The 21351-nt window shown below is 45.5% G+C and overlaps 1 protein-coding gene across 3 annotated transcripts in view; it reads left to right on the top strand.

Moving 5' to 3' along the window:
* The window catches only part of RCAN2 (regulator of calcineurin 2), a 277144-nt gene extending 256086 nt beyond the window's left edge, over nt 1-21058 (top strand). For all 3 annotated transcript variants that reach the window (XM_018039084.1, XM_018039085.1, XM_005696367.3), the window contains one exon: nt 18483-21058. In XM_018039084.1, the coding sequence (XP_017894573.1) occupies nt 18483-18643 (161 nt within the window). In that variant the 3' untranslated portion in view covers nt 18644-21058. The remainder of the gene's footprint in view (nt 1-18482) is intronic.

Below are 21351 nucleotides of genomic sequence, written 5' to 3' on the forward strand. Positions count from 1 at the left end.
ATGGACAGAGGAGCCAAAGAGGGCTACAGTCCTGGGGTTTCAAAGAGTCGGACATGACTGACTTGACTTTCACTTTCACTTTTAAAAAATTGATTGTTGCATACACTGAAATTTAAGGATCCTGAGTATGAGGGTGACCCACTGTCCTGGTGCCCTCAGACTTAGGGGATTCCTGGGAACTTGTGATGCTAAAACCAAGAAATTCCCAGGCAATTCAGGAAAAGCTGATCATCTTACTGGGTCTTCAGATTGATATGAGGCTGATGTGATGAATAATTACTCCCTGCATGAGAATTACTGGCTGTCCCATGTGAGGCCTTAAAGTTAGATTACAGCACTTTCAACAGCAATGTCTTTGGGGCGTTTCTTTGTAATCACTATCTAGTCATTCAGCTTCTCAGAGCCTTTAAAATAGCTGTTGGTTTCAACTACTGAGAAGCAGGAGGTATCCAACTACCAAGATGGGCTGATAAAAGAAGTAATAATAAGGGAGATGTTTGTGGAATGTGATTTCCTTGAAAGTCTGGTCCACAGGAATTCCGAGCATATACACCCCCATCCCCTGACTCTCTCCCAAGGGAGCCATGTGTGTGATGCGCGCAGATGCCGTAGAGTGTGTGAAATAAATCAGGTCTGCTGAAGTCAAGCCTGTGACCCATTTCCCCCAGTCATTTCAGGATACTTTATTTTTTAATTTTATTTATTTCTTATTTTCGGCCGTGCTGGGTCTTCATTGCTGCATGCGGGCTTTCTAAGTGGGAACTATCTCTAGTCGCGGCGTGTGGCGTTCTCATTGTGGTGGCTTCTCTTGTTGTGCAGCACGGGCTGTAGGGTACTCGGCTTCAGTAGTAGCAGGCCTGGGCTCTGGAGCACAGGCTCAGGAGTTATGGCACAGGAGCTTAGTTTCCCTCAGTATGTGGGATCTTCCCGGACTAGGACTTGAACCCAGGTCCCCTGCATTGGTCTGTGGATTCTTAATCACTGGACCACCAGGGAAGTCCCAGTCAGAACACTTTAAAAGCAGGACCATGAAAGCTGCTATCCTTCAAGCTGCTGGTTTGACTGCCAAGATTTTAACAAGAACACAGTTGAACATCTTGTACAGCTGTTTTGAATGTTAGCAAACAGAGCTCTACATAGAATCACTGAGGTCTTGGCTAGAGGGCCTAGGGATTCCCAGGTAGCGCTAGTGGTAGAGAATCTGCCTGCCAATGCAGGAGACTCAAGAGATGCAGGTTCGATCCCTGGGTCAGGAAGATCCCCTGGAGAAGGAAATGGCAACTCACTACAGCATTCTTGTCTGGAGAATCCCATGGCCAGAGGAGCCTGGCAGGCTACAGTCCACCAGGAAACAAAGAAATGGACTTGACTGAGCAACTGAGCGCATGTCGAGGACCTAGGGGGTCACTACCGACTTGTGTTTCACAGGAGGGGAACCTGAGGCCCTGAGAGGGAAGCAGGAATGACTTGCCAGTGACAGGACCAGGGCCCCAGGGCAGTACTCTTCCTATTTCACTCTCTATACCGGAGGCCCAGGCTAAGTCAGACTTTCAGATCCCAGCTGGCCTCAGGTCCTCTCACTTGGAGCCTGCAATCCAGTAAATTCAAATCATTTCTAATCTAGAGCCAGAAAGAAAATTGTTTTACAGTTAATGTTCACAGAGCATGATGCAAAGGAAAGATAAGGGCAAGTCTCAGACCACCTCACTGGCTTGTGGAGCTGAGTCCCTGGTCTGAGGCCACCGCCAGGGACCAGTGTAACCTGGGGCTGATGGAGGCAGGAGTGGAGGCAGTGGGATCAGCCTCAGAAGGGATGCTCACACAGCATGGTACAGAGGAGCAAGGAAGTAGGAAGAAAATGACCTTAAAGAGACAGAAAAAAAGAGGGCTTCTTTTTAGAATTGTGAATAATTTATCAATAGTGTTAAAAATGCTTGCCTTTTGCCTTAATTTTATGGCTTAACCTGTGACCGTCACCTTCCCTTTTGTTGTTGCTGTTCAGTCGCTCAGTCGTGTCTGACTCTTTGCAACCCCAGGAATACAGCACGCAAGGCTTCCATGTCCTCACTATCTCCTGGAATTTGCTCAGACTCATGTCCATTGAGTTGATGATGCCATCCAACCATCTCATCCTTTGTCGTCCCCTTCCTCTCCCACCTTCAGTCTTTCCCAGCATCAGGGTCTTTTCCAGTGAGTCAGTTCTTCGCATCAGGTGGCCAAAATATTGGAGTTTCAGCTTCAGCATCAGTCCTTCCAGTGAATATTCAGGGTTGATTTCCTTTAGGATGGACTGGTTGGATCTCCTTGCTATCCAAGGGACTCTTAAGAGTCTTAAATTTACTTCACTAAGTAAATCTACCAGCTTTAAAGTACCCTGCTGTGCAGTCAACACAGACATAAGCTCTGTTAATATCCTCATTTTCCAAATCAGACCACTGAGCGTAGAGGGGTGAGTGCCTTTGCCCAAGGTGACACAGCTGATTGGAGGCAGAGACAAATGTTCCTGGCTCTTCTGACCACCAGTTGGCCTGATCCAATGGCCTCTGTTGAGGATGCTGGCTGCCTGGGTGGGCTTTAGGCTGTCTCTGCTCTGAGACAGGCAGAACATCTAGCCCAAACCTGCATGGACAGTCACCTCTAACACCATCGTAACTTCCAGAAAGGCTGACCCAGAGCCTGGTAAGTGTGTAGGGGAAGGCCTATGTGCTGTGTGTGCAAGAGTGAATACAGAGGGCCTCCGGCTCTTTACAGTTGACTGACATCATGTCCCGTAGAAAGTGAAAGAAAGTGAAGTCGCTCAGTCGTGTCCGACTCTTTGCGACCCCATGGGCTGTAGCCCACCAGGCTCCTCTGTCCATGGGATTCTCCAGGCAATAGTACCGGAGTGGATTGCCATTCCCTTCTCCAGGGGATCTTCCCGACCCAGGGATCGGACCCAGGTCTCCCGCACTGTAGACGGGCGCATTACCGGCTGAGCCACCAGCTGTAGTTTGGGGGTCTTCTCTTTATCTTTTTCTCCATTATTTGTCAGCAGTTTAAGGTTGTTCCTCTTCATTGCGTTATCTACATGTCCCTTCCCGGTGTCCTTAAGGCTTCTACACTCCACACAGATAACCGATTTATATCCAACAACTGAACTGAAAGTCTCGCACAGGCTCTACTAGAAGCCTGGGCCTCTGGCCACTGTTTTAGCTGCAGTGATGAGAGAGCAGGACCACACACCGAGTCCCCCGACCCACACCTCTGCCCACTCCCCAAACAAGTGCCACGGCCGGGAACCACTTCCGTCCCCTGCCACTTTCCACAAACGTTCACTTCCCCTTCTGGTAATTTGCTATTGTCCATCTTTTTGTCTCCCCTGCTTTTTTGAGGGGAGAATGCATGTTTTATTCAGTTTGGTATTCCCAGTGCCTGATAGCAGTTTGCACATAGTAGGTGCTCTATAAATACTGAATGAATGAATCAGATCTATTACCCACCACTGCCGCCCCTCCCCCGCCCCCAGAGATAATTTCTTCGCTGGCAAACTGTTGCTGTTTTATGGCTTTAGCTAGACTGAGTCAGGCAGCACTAAATTAATGTTTTCTCCACCAAGAGGACTTTAAGCATTTCCATTTAGAAAAAAAAAAAGATTTCATAAAATTCATTTTTAATCCTTAGGCAGAATCATTTCAATAACAAATTATAAGTCATTCCATGTTAGGGATGACTACCTTAGTTCCAGGAGTAGAGACATAAATTAGAATGCGAGCAAAGCAACTCAAATGATCAAAGGAATGGAGTTTTGCTTCCTTCCGAGGAGTGACTAATGGTGCTAAATTGGTCCAGCTGAGTGACTGAGAAGGGATGCAGAAATCCAAGGATGCTGAGGAAGAGTAAGTCTAAAGAAAGAGCATTTCAGAACAGGGGTCTGGAATCAGATGGCCCTCGGGTCCAGGATCACTGGCAAACCAGCTGGCTTGTGGAAGCTTTGACGTGTGTAGCTGCCAATGGAAGGCAACAACATGTTATTTAGACCCTTTCATGGAGGATAAATGGGAGAGGGAAGACACAGGTCTTGCCTCAGACAGAAAGGGACAAAACGTCACCTTGTTCTTGAAGAAAGGAACACTGGTGACTCTCTTCCAGAGAGGGACAAGTCATGCTCCCTAGAGCTTCTGAAGAGGCTCTTGAAACAAGCATGGTGGGAACAGTGCAATCACAAAAGGATTGTGATCAAACCCAAGCTTGTGGGTTTCCTTTGAAATCCTTAATGGATTTCGGTGTGAACTCAGGGCCACGTAACAGTGGGGAAGCATCTCTTTGTTCTGTTTGTGATAGTGAGACTAGGACCATAGTCTGGAAAATAGGAGAGGCACAGTTTCAAACGTTTTTAACCACTGTCTCCATGACCATATGTTCTGTTTTTCATCCAGAACAGAAAGTAAGTAAAATAGATAAATTAGGGGAAAAAATGTAAACAGAAACAATGGCTAAAACTGATACATGGGGCTTACTGTGTGTCAGGCACTGTTCTAAACACCTTATGTAGATTATCTCATTTAACGTTCACAACGACTCTATGAGAAGGTGTTGTTATTCTCCTCATTTATACAGCTGGGGAACGTGGGGCACAGAATAGCTAAGTAATTTGCCAAAGGCTACACAGCTGGTAAGTTAAAATGTGTCCCTCTGCCCCTGGTGAGACACGGAAAGGATTAATGGAGCCAGCACCCTTGCCTAAAGGGGTGCAAAGTTTGAAAAACCAGGGAGATCTCTTGAAGAACAATATTATTTCTCCAGAAGCAATTCCAGATTGTTGCAAAAGGATATTTTTAAAAATACAGGACAACTTAGACACTTTGTTTCTTTAGAATTCGTTTCTCTGCTTATTGGCACTTCCTAAAGCATATGCAGGGCCTTGGCTCTTGAAGGCAAGTTTGATGTTTTCCTGTAATGTCAAGCGGGACATGTGGATCAGATTCACCATCCTCTGTTCTTTTTAAAGGACAGGTCTATATAAAACAGAAGAAGCTTTCCATGCAGATCAAAATTGCAAGATGAGTATCACACCAGTCAAAATAGCCATCATCAAAAAGTCTACAAATAGTTAATGCTGGAGAGGGTGTGGAGAAAAGGGAACCCTCCTACGCTGTTGGTGAGAATGTAAATCAGTGCAGCCACTATGGAGAACAGTATGGAGGTTCCTTAAAAAACTAAAAATAGAACTACCGCATGTTCTAGCAATCCCACCCCTAGGCATATATCTGGAAAAGACAAAAACTGTAATTCAGAAAGACACAGGCCTCCAATGTTCATAGCAGCACTATTTACAATAGCCAAGAAACGGAAGCAATCTAAGTGTCTGTCAACAGATGAATGAATGAAAAAGATGTGGTATAGAGATACAATGGAATATACTCAGCCATAAAAAAGAATGAAATAATGCCATTTATGGCTACATGGATGGACCTAGAGATATCATACTCAGTGTAGTCAGAGAAAGACAAATATTATATGATTTCACTTATACATGAAATCTAAAAAAACAATACAAGTGGAGTTACAAAAGAGGAACAGACTCACAGACATCGAAAACAAATCTATGGTTACCAAAAGGGGAAGATTGGAGGAGGGATAAAGAGGAGTTTGGGATTAACAGGCACACACTCAGTTCAGTCGCTCAGTTGTGTTCAACTTGTTGCAACTCCATGGACTGCAGCATGCCAAGCTTTCCTGTCTATCACCAACTCCCAAAGCTTGCTCAAACTCATGTCCATCCAGTTGGTGATGCCATCCAACCATCTCATCCTCTTCTCCTGCCTTCAACCTTTCCTAGCATCAGGGTCTTTTCTGATGAGTCAGTTCTTCGCATTAGGTGGCCAAAGTATTAGAGTTTCAGCTTCAGCATCAGCCCTTCCAATGAATATTCAGAACTGATTTCCTTTAGGATTGACTGATTTGATCTCCTTGCAGTCCACGGGACTCTGAAGAGTCTTTTCCAACACCACAATTAAAAAGCATCAGTTCTTTGGTGCTCAGCTTTCTTTATAGTCTAACTTTCACATCCATACGTGACTACTGGAAAAACCATAGCTTTGAGTAAATGGACCTTTGTTGGCAAAGTAATGTCTCTGCTTTTTAATATGCTGTCTAGGTTGCTCATAGCTTTTTTTCCAAGGAACAAGTGTCTTTTAATTTCATGGTGCAGTCACCATCTGCAGTGATTTTGGAGCCCAAGAAAATAAAGTCTCTCACTGTTTCCATTTTTCCCTATTAGCCATGAAGTGATGGGAACAGATGCCATGATCTTAGTTTTCTGAATGTTGAGTTTTAAGCCAACTTTTTCACTCTCCTCTTTCACTTTCATCAAGAGGCTCTTTAGTTCTTCTTCACTTTCTGCCATAATGGTGGTGTCATCTGCATATCTGCTGCTGCTGCTGCTAAGTCACTTCAGTCATGTCCGACTCTGTGCGACCCCATAGACGGCAGCCCACCAGGCTCCCCCATTCCTGTGATTCTCCAGGCAAGAGTACTGGAGTGGGTTGCCATTGCCTTCCCCTGCATATCTGAGGTTATTGATATTTCACACGGCAATCTTGATTCCAGCTTGTGTTTCTTCCAGTATGGCATTTCGCATGATGTACTCTGCACATAAGTTAAATTAGCAGAATGTGTGTGTGTAACAGATACACACTACTATATATAAAATAGATAAACAACAATGACCTACTTAAAGCACAGGGGACTGTAATCAGTATCTTGTAATAACCTAAAATGGAAAAGATTCTGAAACATAATATATGTATTTATATATATAAATTAATATAAATAATATATATATAAATATATACATTAAAATTTATAATAATGTCCCTGGTGAATTTACAGAAGCCCAGAGTTTCCCTGGTGGCTCAAATGGTAACGAATCCACCTGCAATGCAGGTGACCAGGGTTCAATCCCTGGGTCAGGAAGATAGGCTGGAGAAGGAAATGGCTATCCATTCCAGCATTTTGCCTGGACAGAGGAGCCTGGCAGGCTCCAGTCCATGGGGTCGAAAGGGTCAGACACAACTAAGCGACTAAGCACAGCAGACAGAACATCATTTATCAATGCCCTGGACAAAATAAGATGAGCTTTGTTCTGGTGGAGAATGAATTGGGTATTTTCTTTTGTTTATTTTATAATGCCTATTGTTCCTGACTCCAGAGAGAATATAGTCCTCTGTTCTTTTTGGATGCAAAACGAAACAGGACAAACAAAACCCAGCCCAGCAAAACAGCTTATCTGCACTCATCAGCAGAATGGCAAATAGAGATGTCCCTGGCACTAGACGGGTGGTCAGTCAGAGATGTAAAATGCCAGCCTGTTCTGCTCTCTAGGATGGCTCTGGAAGGTCAAGTTCATTGTCACTGGAAATGCCTGCAGGGAGAGATATGAAAAGTCATTGTCTGGTCCCTTTTTTCCTCCTGCTATTTTTAGCTCTTGTTAGAGAGATCAATTTTAGTTAACTGCAGAGGAGGACTTAAAATCGTGCTCGAGTTTCAAGTACAGTGGCTATATTTAGATTTTTTTCCAAATTCTTGTCCGTCAAAACATGCCATGGAAAAGCACTTTCGCTGGTTTGCTGCTCTGTGAACATTGTTTCTCCCCCACGGGAAAAATAAATGTCATTAATTCATGTCACTCATAAGGAAGAAACATTTTCTATTCCAGGCTCATTGATTCTGAGGTAGAGAAAACTTCCATTTTTAAAATATAGATGATCACCTATATTTGGGGTGCCAGTAGCATGACCATTATATAAGCCCCAGTTCTTGTTCAGCAATTGCTGTATTCGGATCACAAACATGGAAAGCAAATAAAACAGCCAGTCCCAGGGCTCCATTTAGTACAGTCTCCTCACGTCAGCGCCCCCATGGGAGGGATGCACATTTGTGAGCCAGGGACATGCAATCCTAATTTTCTGCCTCCTCTGGAAGAATTTTCCCTGGGGGGAAAAATATGTTAAAAGGGCTTATCTTCTAAGTATATATTCCACAATTATCCTCAGTCATTACTGAGTAGCAATACGAAGTACTTCCTTTTCTTATTTCACTGGTAAAATATGCACGTTGTAGAAAAACAGAAAAGGCACAGAACCAAGACTTGGAAGTGGGCGCACATCCATAGTTATTCCCATAGCCAGACCCCTAATCCTGGGAAAGGAGGGACAGGGTGATCACTCCCAGGCCGGGGACCGAGAGCACTCTTCTCTTCCCCACATCTGCACTTTCCTCTCGTCCCTGGAACCGAAGCCCCACCTCAAGGACTCCTGGGTTTCTCTTTACCTCCCCACTTCTCCCTCGGTGGCTCCCTTGGTCCCTTGGAACCCCCCAGGGTTCCACTCCTTTGTCCCAACCCCTGATTCAGGGCCTCAGTCTGTTGTCCACAGACAGTGCCTCCAGGTCCTAAATGACTCAGGAGGGAATGAAGATAAATGGCCCCTTAATCCAGTCTTAGAGGAAAACCCAAGGAAGAAAAGCAAACTTTCCTTTTATTTAACTGAAAGATAATTGATTTCCAGTATTAATTTCAGGAGAATAGCATAATGATTCAGTTTTTTTATAGATTACACTCCATTAAAAGTTATGACAAAATACTGGCCATAATTCCCTGTGCTGTTCAGTATATCCTCGAGTGCACGCTAAGTTGCTGCAGTCATCTCCAACCCTGTGTATCCCTATGGACCATAGCCCGCCAGGCTCCTCTGTCCATGGGATTCTTCAGGCAAAAAAACTGGAGTAGGTTGCCATTCCCTCTTACAGGGGATCTTCCCAACCCAGGGATCGAACCTGCATCTCTTGGCAGGCTGGTTCTCTACCACTAGCACCACCTGGGAAGCCCTCAGTATATCCTGATTTCTTATATATTTTATGCATGTAGTTTGCACCTCTTAATCCCCTGCCCCTATATTGCACCACCTTCCTTCTCCCCACTGGAAACCACTGGTTTGTTCTCAGTATCTGTGAGTCAGTTTCTGTTTTGCTATACATTGTAAATGTATTTTATTGCTTTATACGTTTGTTTTTTCTTTACGATTCCACATATAAATGATATCATATAGTATTTGTCTTTGACATTTTACTAAGCATAATATTCTCTCTGCCATTGTTCTAAATGGCAGAATTGTTCTATTTTATGGCTAATATTCATATATATATGTATATATATAGCAGCTGCATCTTTTTTACCTGTTGATGGGTATTTGGGTTGCCTCCGTATCTTGTCTACTGTAAATAATGCTGTGTGAACACTGGGGGTTCATGTATCTTTTTGAAGCAGTGTTTTTATTTTTTCTCAGTAAATATCCAGGAGTGGAATTGCTGGATCTTATGGTAGTCCTATTTTTAGTTTTTTAAGGAATCTCCATACTGTTTTCCATAGTGGATGCACCAATAATGAACAAAGGTTCCCTTTTCCTCACATCCTCACCAACACTTGTTAGTCGCAAGACCTTTTCATGATAGCCATTTTAGTGTGAGGCAAACTTTCTTTTACTGAAATGGAGCACCTCTGAGAACAAAACCATGGAATCGTCCTCCCTCTCTCCCCTCACTTCCATCTCCCTCCCTTCACTCCTCCTCCATCTTGCCAAAGACCACTTCTGCTCTCCTACCTTGAGAAGGGGCAGGCCTGAGGATGGGGGTGGGTGAGGGAAAAGACCTCAGCTCTCTCATGTCAGTAATCTTGACTCATTGGAAAAGACTCTGATGCTGGGAGGGATTGGGGGCAGGAGGAGAAGGGGACGACAGAGGATGAGATGGCTGGATGGCATCACTGGCTCTATGGATGTGAGTCTGAGTGAACTCCGGGAGTCGGTGATGGACAGGGAGGCCTGGCGTGCTGCGATTCATGGGGTCGCAAAGAGTCGGACACGACTGAGCGACTGAACTGAACTGAACATGCACTTATTCCAGACCCTTTGAGGCAGGGGGGTCCATGTGCAGCCCTGATGTCTCTTCTGTGCCCTTCTGAACTCATCCCTAAACATCGCAGGCAATGTCATGCTTTGGCACTCAGTGGACCTCCATTGGAGTCCTACCTCCACCACTTATGTGGGGACCTGGAACAATTTGCTTCCCCCTCTGCACCTCTCTTTTTTTAAATAAATGGTGATAATCTGACAAATTGCAAGTGCATCGTGCAGATGGAATAAGCAGTACTTGTAAAGAATGTAGCCCAGTGCCTGGTATGTAGACACTTTCAAACTCATGGTGGATGCCATGGTCATTCTCCGAGCAGTATTGTTTAGCAGGGCGTCCTCAGAGATTTCCGGTTTCCTCCGCCTATGCATGAATTAAGGTATACACAACATTTGAAACAGAGTCTACCGGGCAGTAAGAACGAGTTGCGTGTCCTTGATGGTGGTGGTTGTTATTCACATGCGTTTGTTCTCGGGACTGCCAGTGAAATATTGGACTTGGTCTATGCTTTGCTTTATACCCTCTGCCCCCCAGGCTGAGGGCATTCTTTGACCGAAGCTGCACAAAGGAAAGAGATCGACTTGCTCTCCAGTGATTAGTCCTGCCCTCTACCTACAGCAGTTTTCTCCCAAACTTAAATATGAGCCCGTGGAACCAGAAAGGAATCCGAAAAAGATTTTGCAAAGGACTTCTCTCTCGGATATTTCTTCCTCCCCAGATTATTTTTTTTTAAGCCCCAGTCCCTCTTTCCACTTCTACTTAGAAAAGTGTTTCTTTCTCCACTCTCAGACTGATCTTTTGAATAGATGACTAGCAAATAGCTCTGATTTGATTTGATTTTTTTTTGGCCACATCCCATGGCTTTCGGATCTCAGTTCCCCAACCTGGGTTAGAACCTGGGCCATGGCAGTGAAAAGGGTGAATTCTCACCACTAGATCACCAGGGAGTTTCCACAGCTGTGACTTTTTTTAAAGTTTCAGTAAATCTTTTTGCCCTGGGTCATGTCCTCTTTGATTTTGTCAAAACTTCCCTAGTGGACCAGTGGTTAAGTGTCTGAACTTCCACTGCAGGAGGTGCGAGTTTCATCCTTGGTTGGGGAACTAAGATCCTGCATGCCTCATGGCACAGCCAAAAAAAAGACAAAATGTAATATGTAGCTGTCAGTCAAGCTCCAACATGAAAAGAGGCATTTTCCCTGCTTTAGGATGATAGTTAAACCTCAGGATGTGAGTTTGAATCCAGCCTCCACCTTTTATTAGCTGTGTGACTTTGAGCAACTTTCTTAACCTCTCTGCATCTTGGCTTCCTCAACCATAAAATCAGGTTGTTGCAAACAGCGAATGAGATAACCCATGAGCATCTATATATCCAGCCCTGGACATGGGAAATGCTTAATGTGTGCTACCTGCTTACCATCACTTGACTTTCAAGCCATTTCTTAGTCTACTGAAATGTAAGTACCTATGTTAAGCTCCTAGCTCAGGGTTTCTCAGTGTGATATTTTGGAACAGACAATCCTACATATTGAGTACATTTAGCATCTTTGGGCCTCACCTATTAAATGCCAATATCCATATTCTACCCAGGCCCTGTAACAGTCAAAAAAGAAAAGAAATCCCCATCACATTTCCAGACACTATTGAGAGTGTGGCATATTTCATTGAGAAGCACACTAATTACACTGTGGTAGTATTGATCAGTGAAAGTCGCTCAGTCATGTCCAACTCTTTGTGACCCCATGGACTGTAGCCTGCCAGGCTCCTCTGTCCATGGAATTCTCCAGACTACTGGAGTGGGTAGCCATTCCTAACCACCAGATCACCAGAGAATCCCCTGGGTTTCACTATTAAGGAACCCTCCGTGACTGTCACTGAGCTCAGCCACCTTCTCAGCTTTAGCCTTTCATAAGAAACAAAGCTAGCATTATTTGTCTCATCGCCCTCATTTCTTATCTAACCCTCAGTGAGTTGTGAAGCAAACAGGGAAGAAGCAGGTGCCAGTTTTTCGTCTAGACTGAATTTTAAGAATGGATGACAGCTTATCAAGGGGCGTGCCAACAGCGTTTGCAGCGGGACCCCCGGACGCAGAGCTAGGCTGTGCTGGGTGCTCAGTGGCACACTGCAGCCTGGATTAAGAGCCCCTCATATCTAATTAAGAAGAAAACAGAAAATTCCAGGAGTAAATCATTCCAGGTGTAAAATCATTCCAGGCTTGGTCAGGCTGAAAAGACGCTGCAAGCCCTCACCCGCTAATATTTTTTTAATTGTAAATTTGGGACTAAAAATAACTGCATGTATGGGGCATACATGCAGTTATCGCTCAGTCATGTCCGACTCTTTGTGACCCATGGACTGTAATCCACTAAGCTCCTCCGTCCATGGGATTCTCCAGGCAAGAGTACTGGAGTGGGTTGCCATTTCCTTCTCCAGGGGATCTTCCCCACCCAGGGATCGAACCCAGATCTCCCACATTGCAGGCAGACGCTTTAACCTCTGCGCCACCAGGGAAGCCCTTATAGTCCCATACAGTTTCTTTGTATTCTGTAGCTGGAGGAGAGGTGTGTCCAGGTGCAAGCATGGCAGTCCTGCAGCCGATGGGTCCAGGTCCCAGGCCTGTCTCAGCTGGACCGGGGCCAGGCACCTCCACCTCCCCAGTTGACCAGGGAGGGATGACCCAGGGCTTGTGGGCCTCCCCTCCCTGCCACATGCTATCAAGTCCCAACCCAACACTTGAAAGGAAGGGTAATCCAAATGTGAACCCTTTCAAACACATTTCAAATCATGCCGTACCCTTCCCTCAATCTCTGTGTTCAACCCCTCAACAGGCAGCCTGTGAAAATTCCATTTTACTTATCCCATAGGTCAGGACAGGACCATGCCTGCTGCTTCCTCTTGAAAAAAAAAAAAAAAATTTACAATAAAAAGAATATTAGGGGGTGGGGGCTTGCAGCGTCTCTTCAGCCTGTCCGACTCTTTGCGCCCCCATGGACTATAGCCCACCAGGCTACCAGGCTCCTCTGTCCATGGGATTTTCCAGGCAAGAATACCGGAGTGGATTGCCATTTCCAGTCCAGCGGATCTTCCTGACTCAGGGATCGAACCCACATCTCTTGCATCTCCTGCATTAACAGGCAGATTCTTTACCACTGTACCCCCTGGGAATCCCAGAGTTATCATAAGACATGAAAATTAACTCAGTCTATAATGTACAGCCCTTTTATTTTTATCATGTATTAAGCATTGTCTTCAAAGAAGACTCACTGGCAAGGAAGCCCTACCTAGAATAACTAGCAACTGGCCGAAAACAAAAGAGACAATATGCGGAAGGAATTAGTCCAGCTTTAGCTAGGGAACAGATATTCACTAAAAACATGAGTTGCCATGAAAGAATATTAAGTTAAAACAAGGCTCTCTTTCAATGGTTTCTTGTAGAATCTGAAAACAGTACAATTGTGAGAGGCAGAACTGGAGAGGAGTTATGAGCACCTTCCTTGAAGTCAGGCAGACCTGACCTCCAACCTGACTTTGCCAGGACCTGCATGATCTCAGTGTCCTCCCATGTCATCGAGACCTTATGAAACCCCCGCTACAGAGCTGTTGTAATTAAATACCCAATTTGTGTGAAGTCCTTAGAGCTGTGGTCTGGCGTTCACGAAGGGCTCAGTGAGTAGCTGCTGCTGTGTTATGGGCAGATGGCAAGTGTCTGTGACACCTCCTGCATCCTGGCACCGAGAGCACACAGAAAATAGGACACATACCTGCCCTATTCCAATAGTTTTCAGCTTAGCCGAAAAGCTAAAACTTAGCTATGTCTGTTTTCAACAATGCCCAAGCCCGTGATAGTTCCGAAGACCTGGATGAGAATTTAACGTGTGATCACGTCCCAAAGGATTTTGCATTTGCTTGCTGGGAATTCACAGAGTGTGAATTTCACAGAGGCAGAAAGTAGAAAGCTCTGATCTGGGCCTTTTCTGTGAGCTTCTGGCCCTGGCTTCCTTTCCACCCACGGGGAAAGGACAGTTCGAATACAGACTAGAAGAGATAAGGGTGTGAAGGGCGAGCCTTGGCTTGTCCTTGAAAAGACATGCTGGTCTGCTTGGCCATCCCTTGAGCCCCTTGTCACCTCCTGAACCCTGTGGGTCCCCAAGTAGGGTGATGGCACAGACATCAGCTTTTGTGGTGGAAAAATTAGCTGAAGCCCAAAGGGAGAAAAAGGCCCAAGACAGAACAATTCAATCCAGCAAGACCAAAGCTATGTCTTTTTATTCTGTGGACTCTCAGCAGCTGTTGGGCTTTGCTGGATTTTGATAATAAGAAAATTTCCAAAAATAGAACAGAGAAATGTCAGCGTAAATGGGGTCACAGCAGTGAAACATCTCTACTACCAAGCAATCTGCTAATTCGACGTGAAAGTCGCCCTGCACAGGGTGTCTCCTTGTGCCTGCTCCCCATCCTGAGTGTGGCCCCAGCACATTGAGTCCAAGAGGTAAGCCTCTCCTTTTGAATGGATAAATGCGTTGCAACTAGAGGTGACTCTAAGAGAATGTTCTTTATCCAAGCCAGGGCAAAGAAAGGGTTTCATCAACACCTTCATTATGTATATTTTACTACTAGTTTTTTTTTTTTTTTGGTCTGAAAGCTAGCTTCTTTCCAACAGATGAGGCAAGGGGCAGCGTCTGGTCAGTCCCCTGGCCGGGGTCCCTGCTGTTACCACCTCACCCCCTGGTCCCATGGTCTCCATCTTCCATGGCAGATCATTTTTTTTTGTCATCTATTCATCAGAGGATGAAAAGCTGCCGCCCATTCATCCTTGTATCCACCCAACAGGGCAACGGATGAGACCACAGCAGCCACTAGTGTCTCTATGAAAGGCACTGCTTCTCTAAATGTGAGATCGTTGGAGAAATCCTGTGTAGAAAAACAAGAACCACCTCATCTGATTGCTCAGAAATTCTTTCTTTCTCTGTCTCTTGTCTGAAGCTGTCTCTCATTCAGATTTGCAAAGTGTCCTGGTTGCGGGGGGCGGGGTGGGGGGGCGGGCAGGATAAAATCGTAGAAACCCTGGGAATGGTGACCTTCATCCCTGTCCATAGGATTTTGCTGTTCTCCCAGAAACAAAGATGAGATGCCAAAGATGAATGGGCGCTGGTGGCTGGGAGGGGCTGCAGAGCCGACCTGGGATGACTTCTTCTCCCTTCTGCACCCTCAGCATCCCTCGCTCTATTACCCTCTCCCCTCACTGTTATCATTTTCAAACAAAAAATTAGGATGCAGAATGGAGGAAGGGAGGGGGAAGCTATTTGCACACCAGCATCCTCGCAGGGCCGCAGCCCCCTGCCGGTCACACCAAACCATATAGGAATGGCTACTGACCTGCTGAATCACAGAGAAGCACCTGGGGGTGCTGGGCTCCAAAGTAGACGCCGCTGCATCCAAGTTGCAGGTTTGAATCCTCATGCTGGTAAACTCTGTCTCCAGCCAACAACCCAGTGAACTGTCAGGTGTTTGAAAACCGCTGTTCAAAGAAGCCACCACCCAGATCTGCCCACCTGTCACCCAGAGCCTCTCTTGCAACTCTCAGGTGGGGCTGGCTGCACTGAGCTTCCTCTCCTTAGCAACATCTGCAGTGCTTCTTCTCCCCTGGTATTTTGATAAAAATGACAAACTGTTAAAAGGGGATGGAACAAACGCAATTAAATGATCTGCGAGTAGCATCAGTGTGTAAAGCACAACTACAAGTACATGGAGAACACTGACTTTACTTTCGATTTCAGGGAAGTGAGCAGACTGTCCATCCCTGTTCTCCAATGGGGAAGCAAAGCCTCGCAGGAGTAACCCACACAGATATCTCCTTCTGGTTCTGTTCCTGTCCCCTGTTTTTGTCACTCTCCTCTCCTGAGTCTAGACTGGCCCCATCATCTCACTGTGTCAGAGATGTCAGCCTCATTGATGCAACTCTTTCTACCTACAGTTTCACCCAATCTTGACTCTAAGTTATGAGTCTTTATGAGCTGTATTTCTGTGGCTCAGGCTAGTTCTTGCCCCCTTTGCTGCTTGCCAAGTTCCAGGGAAGTGCTGGAAGTGTCACACTCCATTTTTGTGAAATACCCAGCGCCTTTATCTAGGATGTCGGTGGGCAGGGGAGTCCCATTAAGACTTCTCTGACTCTTATCAGAGAGGGAACGCTCTTAGCAGGATCTGGCTGTATCCATTTGCTGGGGCTGCCACAAACTGACCCCAAACTGAGTGGCTTACACAAGAGCAGTGCGCTGCCTCAGGTTCTGGAGGTTAGGAGTCCAAGATCAAGGTGTCGACAGGGCCACATTCCCTCTGAAGGTGCTGGAGAAGGATCTGGTCCAGGCTTCTCCTGGAGTTTCTGGTCGTTCTGCAGATGACGGCAACACAACTCCGGTCTTCACATGGAGTTCTCCTTGGATGGGGCAGGCATCCTAATTTCCCCGTTTTATATGAACACCGGTCATTTTGAAATAGGGCCCACCCTCATAGCCTCATTTTAACTTAGTCATCAGCAAAGACTCTATTTCCCAATAAGGTCGCAGTCATACATACTGAGGGCTAAGACTGCAGCATCTTTGGAGGGGTGGGACACAGTTCAACCCATCCAGCAGCTGACTCTGAGCGCTTAGATCATTCCCAGCATCACCTTGATGCTTGTGGCATTATCAGTGCTGCTCGTTCCCTAATGTCAGCACAAAATTTAAAACTATGTTCAGTGCATGATACAGGATGCTCGGGGCTGGTGCACTGGGATGGCCCAGAGGGATGGTACAGGGAGGGAGGTGGGAGGGGGGTTCAGGATGGGGAACACGTGTATACCCATGGCAGATTCATGTTGATGTATGGCAAAACCAATACAGTATTGTAAAGTAATTAGCCTCCAATTAAAATAAATTTATAATAAATAAATAAATAAAACTATGCCTTGTAAGCATTAGCTGTTTTCACCATTGATGCTCACCAAGGTGTGCACAGAAGCACAGACATGCCTACCCTAGTTCTGGCCATCCACAAGGGCACAGTCCACTGCAGACCGAGGCTGACGGGTCAGATACCTGGATTGGGCGGTATCTGGCTTTGATCCTAGAGGGAGGGTGGGACTTCGGAAACTAGGTGAGACTATAGCAAATAAAGGGCTTCCCAGGTGGTGCTAGTGGTAAAGAACCTGCCTGCCAATGCAGGAGATGCAAGAGGCATGGGTTCAATTCCTGGGTTGGGAAGATTCCCTGGAGAAGGGAATGGGAATCCACTCCAGTATTCTTGCTTGGAGAATCCCATGGAAAGAGGAGCCTGGAGGGCTATAGTCCATAGGGTAGCAAAGAATTGGACATGAATGAAGCAACTTGGCATGCATGCCTAGCAAATAAAAGTAGCTGGTTGGGTGGGTATAAAAACGTGGCTGTCACGACTGATGGGAGATGATGCAGACTCTCTCCTAGAGTCTAAGAAATGATGACTCGATCCAGTGATATCTGGAGAGCCACTGACCCAGTGGGTGACTAGGAGACATTGCTTCTCGGTGTTTCCCATTCGTGAAGGATGGGAAAGGAGGGAGATAGGATGTCGGAAAAAGATTCAGAAAGGTGTGTCGGCAGTTAAGCTGAGAAGTTAAGAGCATGCAGATTGGGAAGGTCCTCTGTGCCTGTCCCCTGCTGGACGCCTTCTACGTGTCTTTAGACTCTGGTCAGCTGTCGCCTCCATGGGGAAGCCTTTCAGAGTTACTTGCTCCTTGCGATTTGGTACCCTTGACTTGTATTGCCACCCTGGCACTTCCCGTTGCATTTTGTGACACTTTGTTTCCACATGCCGTCACTGCACTGTGCTCTTGTGAAAGACGCCAATGGTTTTGACTACGTCTTGTGATTAGCAATGGGTCAGACCATGGGAGATGCTCACCAGAGACTTCCTGAAAGGAAACAGATACAGACAGGAAGTAGTCGGCTGCTAGTGAAGTGATTACAAGAGGAGCCCGTCAAAAATAGACCGATAGACTCTTGGAACAGGAGGGGCCTTGACTATCATCCATTACCCAGTAACCATGGCAAATTCAAGATGAGTGGGGATCCTACCTTACTCCAGCCTGGGGCAGCTCTTACCATAGGAAATTGTCCAGAAGGAGGAGAACTTGGAGAACCTTCTCCGAAAGATGAAGGAGTAAAGTGATGGGTTCGAGGTTAGCTGTTAGCAGCCATGCTGGGAAATAGAAGAGAAACGGGTAACTTACAGCCGGGCCCACTGAGTCATCACCCCAACCTTTCAGACTGTTGTTATTACCATTTTGAAGTTTACAGCTGTGGAGGCTGATGCTTAGAGAGGTGAGGAGGCCTGTCCAGGGCTGTACAGGTGACAGAAGGTGGGCTTGAGATGGAGACAGATGCCTCTCATTCCACTTTCTGACACCATCTCCCAGCATCTCTCGAGACATGTTAAAATGCCCCCTTGCTTCCTAAACAAACTTCACCAAATAATCAGTTTAGAATCCCCTCCTGCCTCTCACCCCCGTTCCACTTGCTTTTCAGGAGAGAAGTATGAGCTGCACGCAGGGACCGAGTCCACCCCCAGCGTCGTCGTGCACGTGTGCGACAGTGACATCGAGGAGGAGGAGGATCCAAAGACGTCCCCGAAGCCAAAAATCATTCAGACCCGACGTCCCGGCCCGCCGCCCTCCGTGTCCAACTGAGCTCACCACTTCGCCTCCAAGAAAATATCCGTCTACTCTTTACCATGCTTTTTTTTTTTCCTCCCTGTTGTTTGTTTGTCGAAAAAAAAAATTGCCTTTAAATCCCTGGGTGTTTGGTTGTTTGAAATTCCTTCGTTGTAATCAAGCCTCTCGGACAAAAGGGCTAGGAAAAGGTGATAAGTTTCCTGATCATATCATACTCACCGAGTATAATCCATTATTTAGGAGGTTCTAGGAAAAAAAAAAAAAAGTAGTATTTTCTTATTAAACAGTCAGCACAGCCTATATACCTTCATGTTCCCATGTGGATCCAAGCCGGAGACATCAGTGACAAATAGTTCCTGTGTTGTTTGTGAACCGTTCCAGTCCCAGTCCTGACGTGGGTGCGTTGTTTTTTCTTCCTGGCCACTTAAGTAGGACCATAAGTAAACTTGACTTTGATTGCATGAGATTTCCCTATCTGGTCTCCCCAATCCTCTGCATCCCAACATTCCCAGGACATGCATGATCACCAGCATTTATTTTTGTGATTTGAGGATATACTATAAGTCACCGATTGTCAGCATCCAGTCATGTCCTATCTAGCTTAGCAAAATTCTCAGCATCCTCCAGCTTAACAAGTCTGGGTAATTGTCACTCTTTGGAGTCAAAGACTTCATAGCTCTGTGAAAATTCCTGGAGGAAAAACTGAGCTTGGCCCCAAAGATAACCCTCAGTAGATTTTGAAGATGATTCCCTTGTCAGTCTTTCCCAACCTCCTTGGGGAGGCTTGTCCAGGGTGACAGAGATCGATTTCAGACAAACCTATTTATTACAAAAGTCTCACGGTGTCTGAACGATTGTTTTTTTTTTTTCCTTCTCTTTGTATATTTGTACAAATGTTTCAGCTGTGCTTTTAAAAATCTGGATGTTTTTTATTTAGTGATTCTTCAGCCATTAGCTGCTTTAAAACATATGTGCATTGCTTATGAATGCATTCATATACTAATACAGGTAATCTGATAATATTACACTCTATTATGTATAATGCTGAATTTTGAAAGGGCACAAAACTTCTGTTGCCAATATATAAACAGTTAGCCAACATCTTTGCTATCAAGACCGGGTGTTTTTAAATAAAGTGAAGAAGCAAGCGTCGGCTGCGGGCAGTTGGAATGCAGCTAAATCAACGTAGCAGCTGCTGAGCATGTTCAAAGGGAAAGATGGATCCATCAATGTTTGTGCAAGTCCTGCTCATGCAATGCTCATCTTGCTCAAAAACGCATTTGTTTTTGTTACATGTGATTTTTCTATTTCTCTAGCCCAAAGTGCATTACAGAAGATACACCTATAGAACCATCACCTTCTGCTCAATGTGCCAGGCCTCATCTACTCCTGTACGTTCAGTGACTTTCTTTAGATGCAAATGTCAATTACAACGGAGAGGGGAAATACTGTCATTACCCAAGCCTCAGAAAAACACACGAGAACAATAACACAGCCACCTGATGGAAGGATTGTTGTGGTTTTCAATTAAGGTGTATGTTAGTTTCATCAGAAACTGAAAACATTAGACTGATGACTCAGAAATAAAAGTCCGTTTTACTGTGAATATAGCAATATAGTACTGGGCACAGTACAGGTGAAACTGAGGACAGCGCTGCTTGTAAAATCCTGAGTTTCCATAAGAAAAACGAAGGCTCCTTTGAAAAATAAAATCTGAGGAGTATATAGTAAGCAAATGCTTTGACTTTCCTTTGCTGTGGAGGTTTTTGGTTTTTCATGGACAAATAAAGAGTAGACTTAATAGTGGAGAATGCTGCCCTCTAGTGGAGCAAGCTGAGAACTACAGGCGTCAGCCATTTTTATGCTGACTCAATCATTTGTGGGTTCTTTGACTTTTTAAACAACTCAGAATTTTCAGAAAAAGGCAGATTCTAGAGAAATCTGGATGAGAGAAACTATTTGGAAATGACTTTTCAGTGTTTCAAAACAGTTCCATCAGACGTTTCCAACCAACTTAAGTCAAAATTGAAATGACAATTGTGTGTCATTTCAAATATAAAATAAAATAAAAACTCAGTGGAGTGTATGACCCAGGTGGTTAGTCTTGGCCACACTTATTGCAAAATGTCGATGTTAATCTATCTCAGATCAATTAATTCTCTCATGAGATTGGGTTTGGGGAGGTGGAGAGAGGTACATATCCTAGGAGATGGGGAGGAAACAGACAAGACTCCCCTCCAAGCATCGTGAAAGTCAGAATTGCCTCAGTATCCCCCTGACCCACAGGATGCAAGCCTCTTCAGCACGACTTTATGTTTGAAAAGTTTAACTGTGGAGGGGGAGGGGAAGATTCCCACCAACCGAATCATTTGTGCACGTGTATAGCTCAAAGAGCTTAGATTTCAAATATAACTGGTGAATGACTCTGGCCATGTAGTGTGATTTCTGTGTTGTCTGCCTGAACTGGATCTATCTGGTGGTTATTGTGGAAGAGGGAGACTCAGTCCATAGTCTTTCCAAGACGTTACCAAGAGATGAACTCAGCTCTTCCTGAAAGGGAAGGGGGAGGGATGGGGGAGGGGGGAGGGGTGGGGGCAGTGGGCAGAGCTGGTTGGCAGCGTGTCATGAAGGAAGGAGAATTTGAAGGCGTGGGTTGGGCTCTGATAAGGGGTCTGGGAGACACCCCTGTTTATTGTCATAGTTCAGCCAGCTTGGTCCTAAGT

Source organism: Capra hircus, chromosome 23, assembly GCF_001704415.2.
Source record: "Capra hircus breed San Clemente chromosome 23, ASM170441v1, whole genome shotgun sequence".
In the NCBI taxonomy this organism is placed as follows: Eukaryota; Metazoa; Chordata; class Mammalia; order Artiodactyla; family Bovidae; genus Capra; species Capra hircus.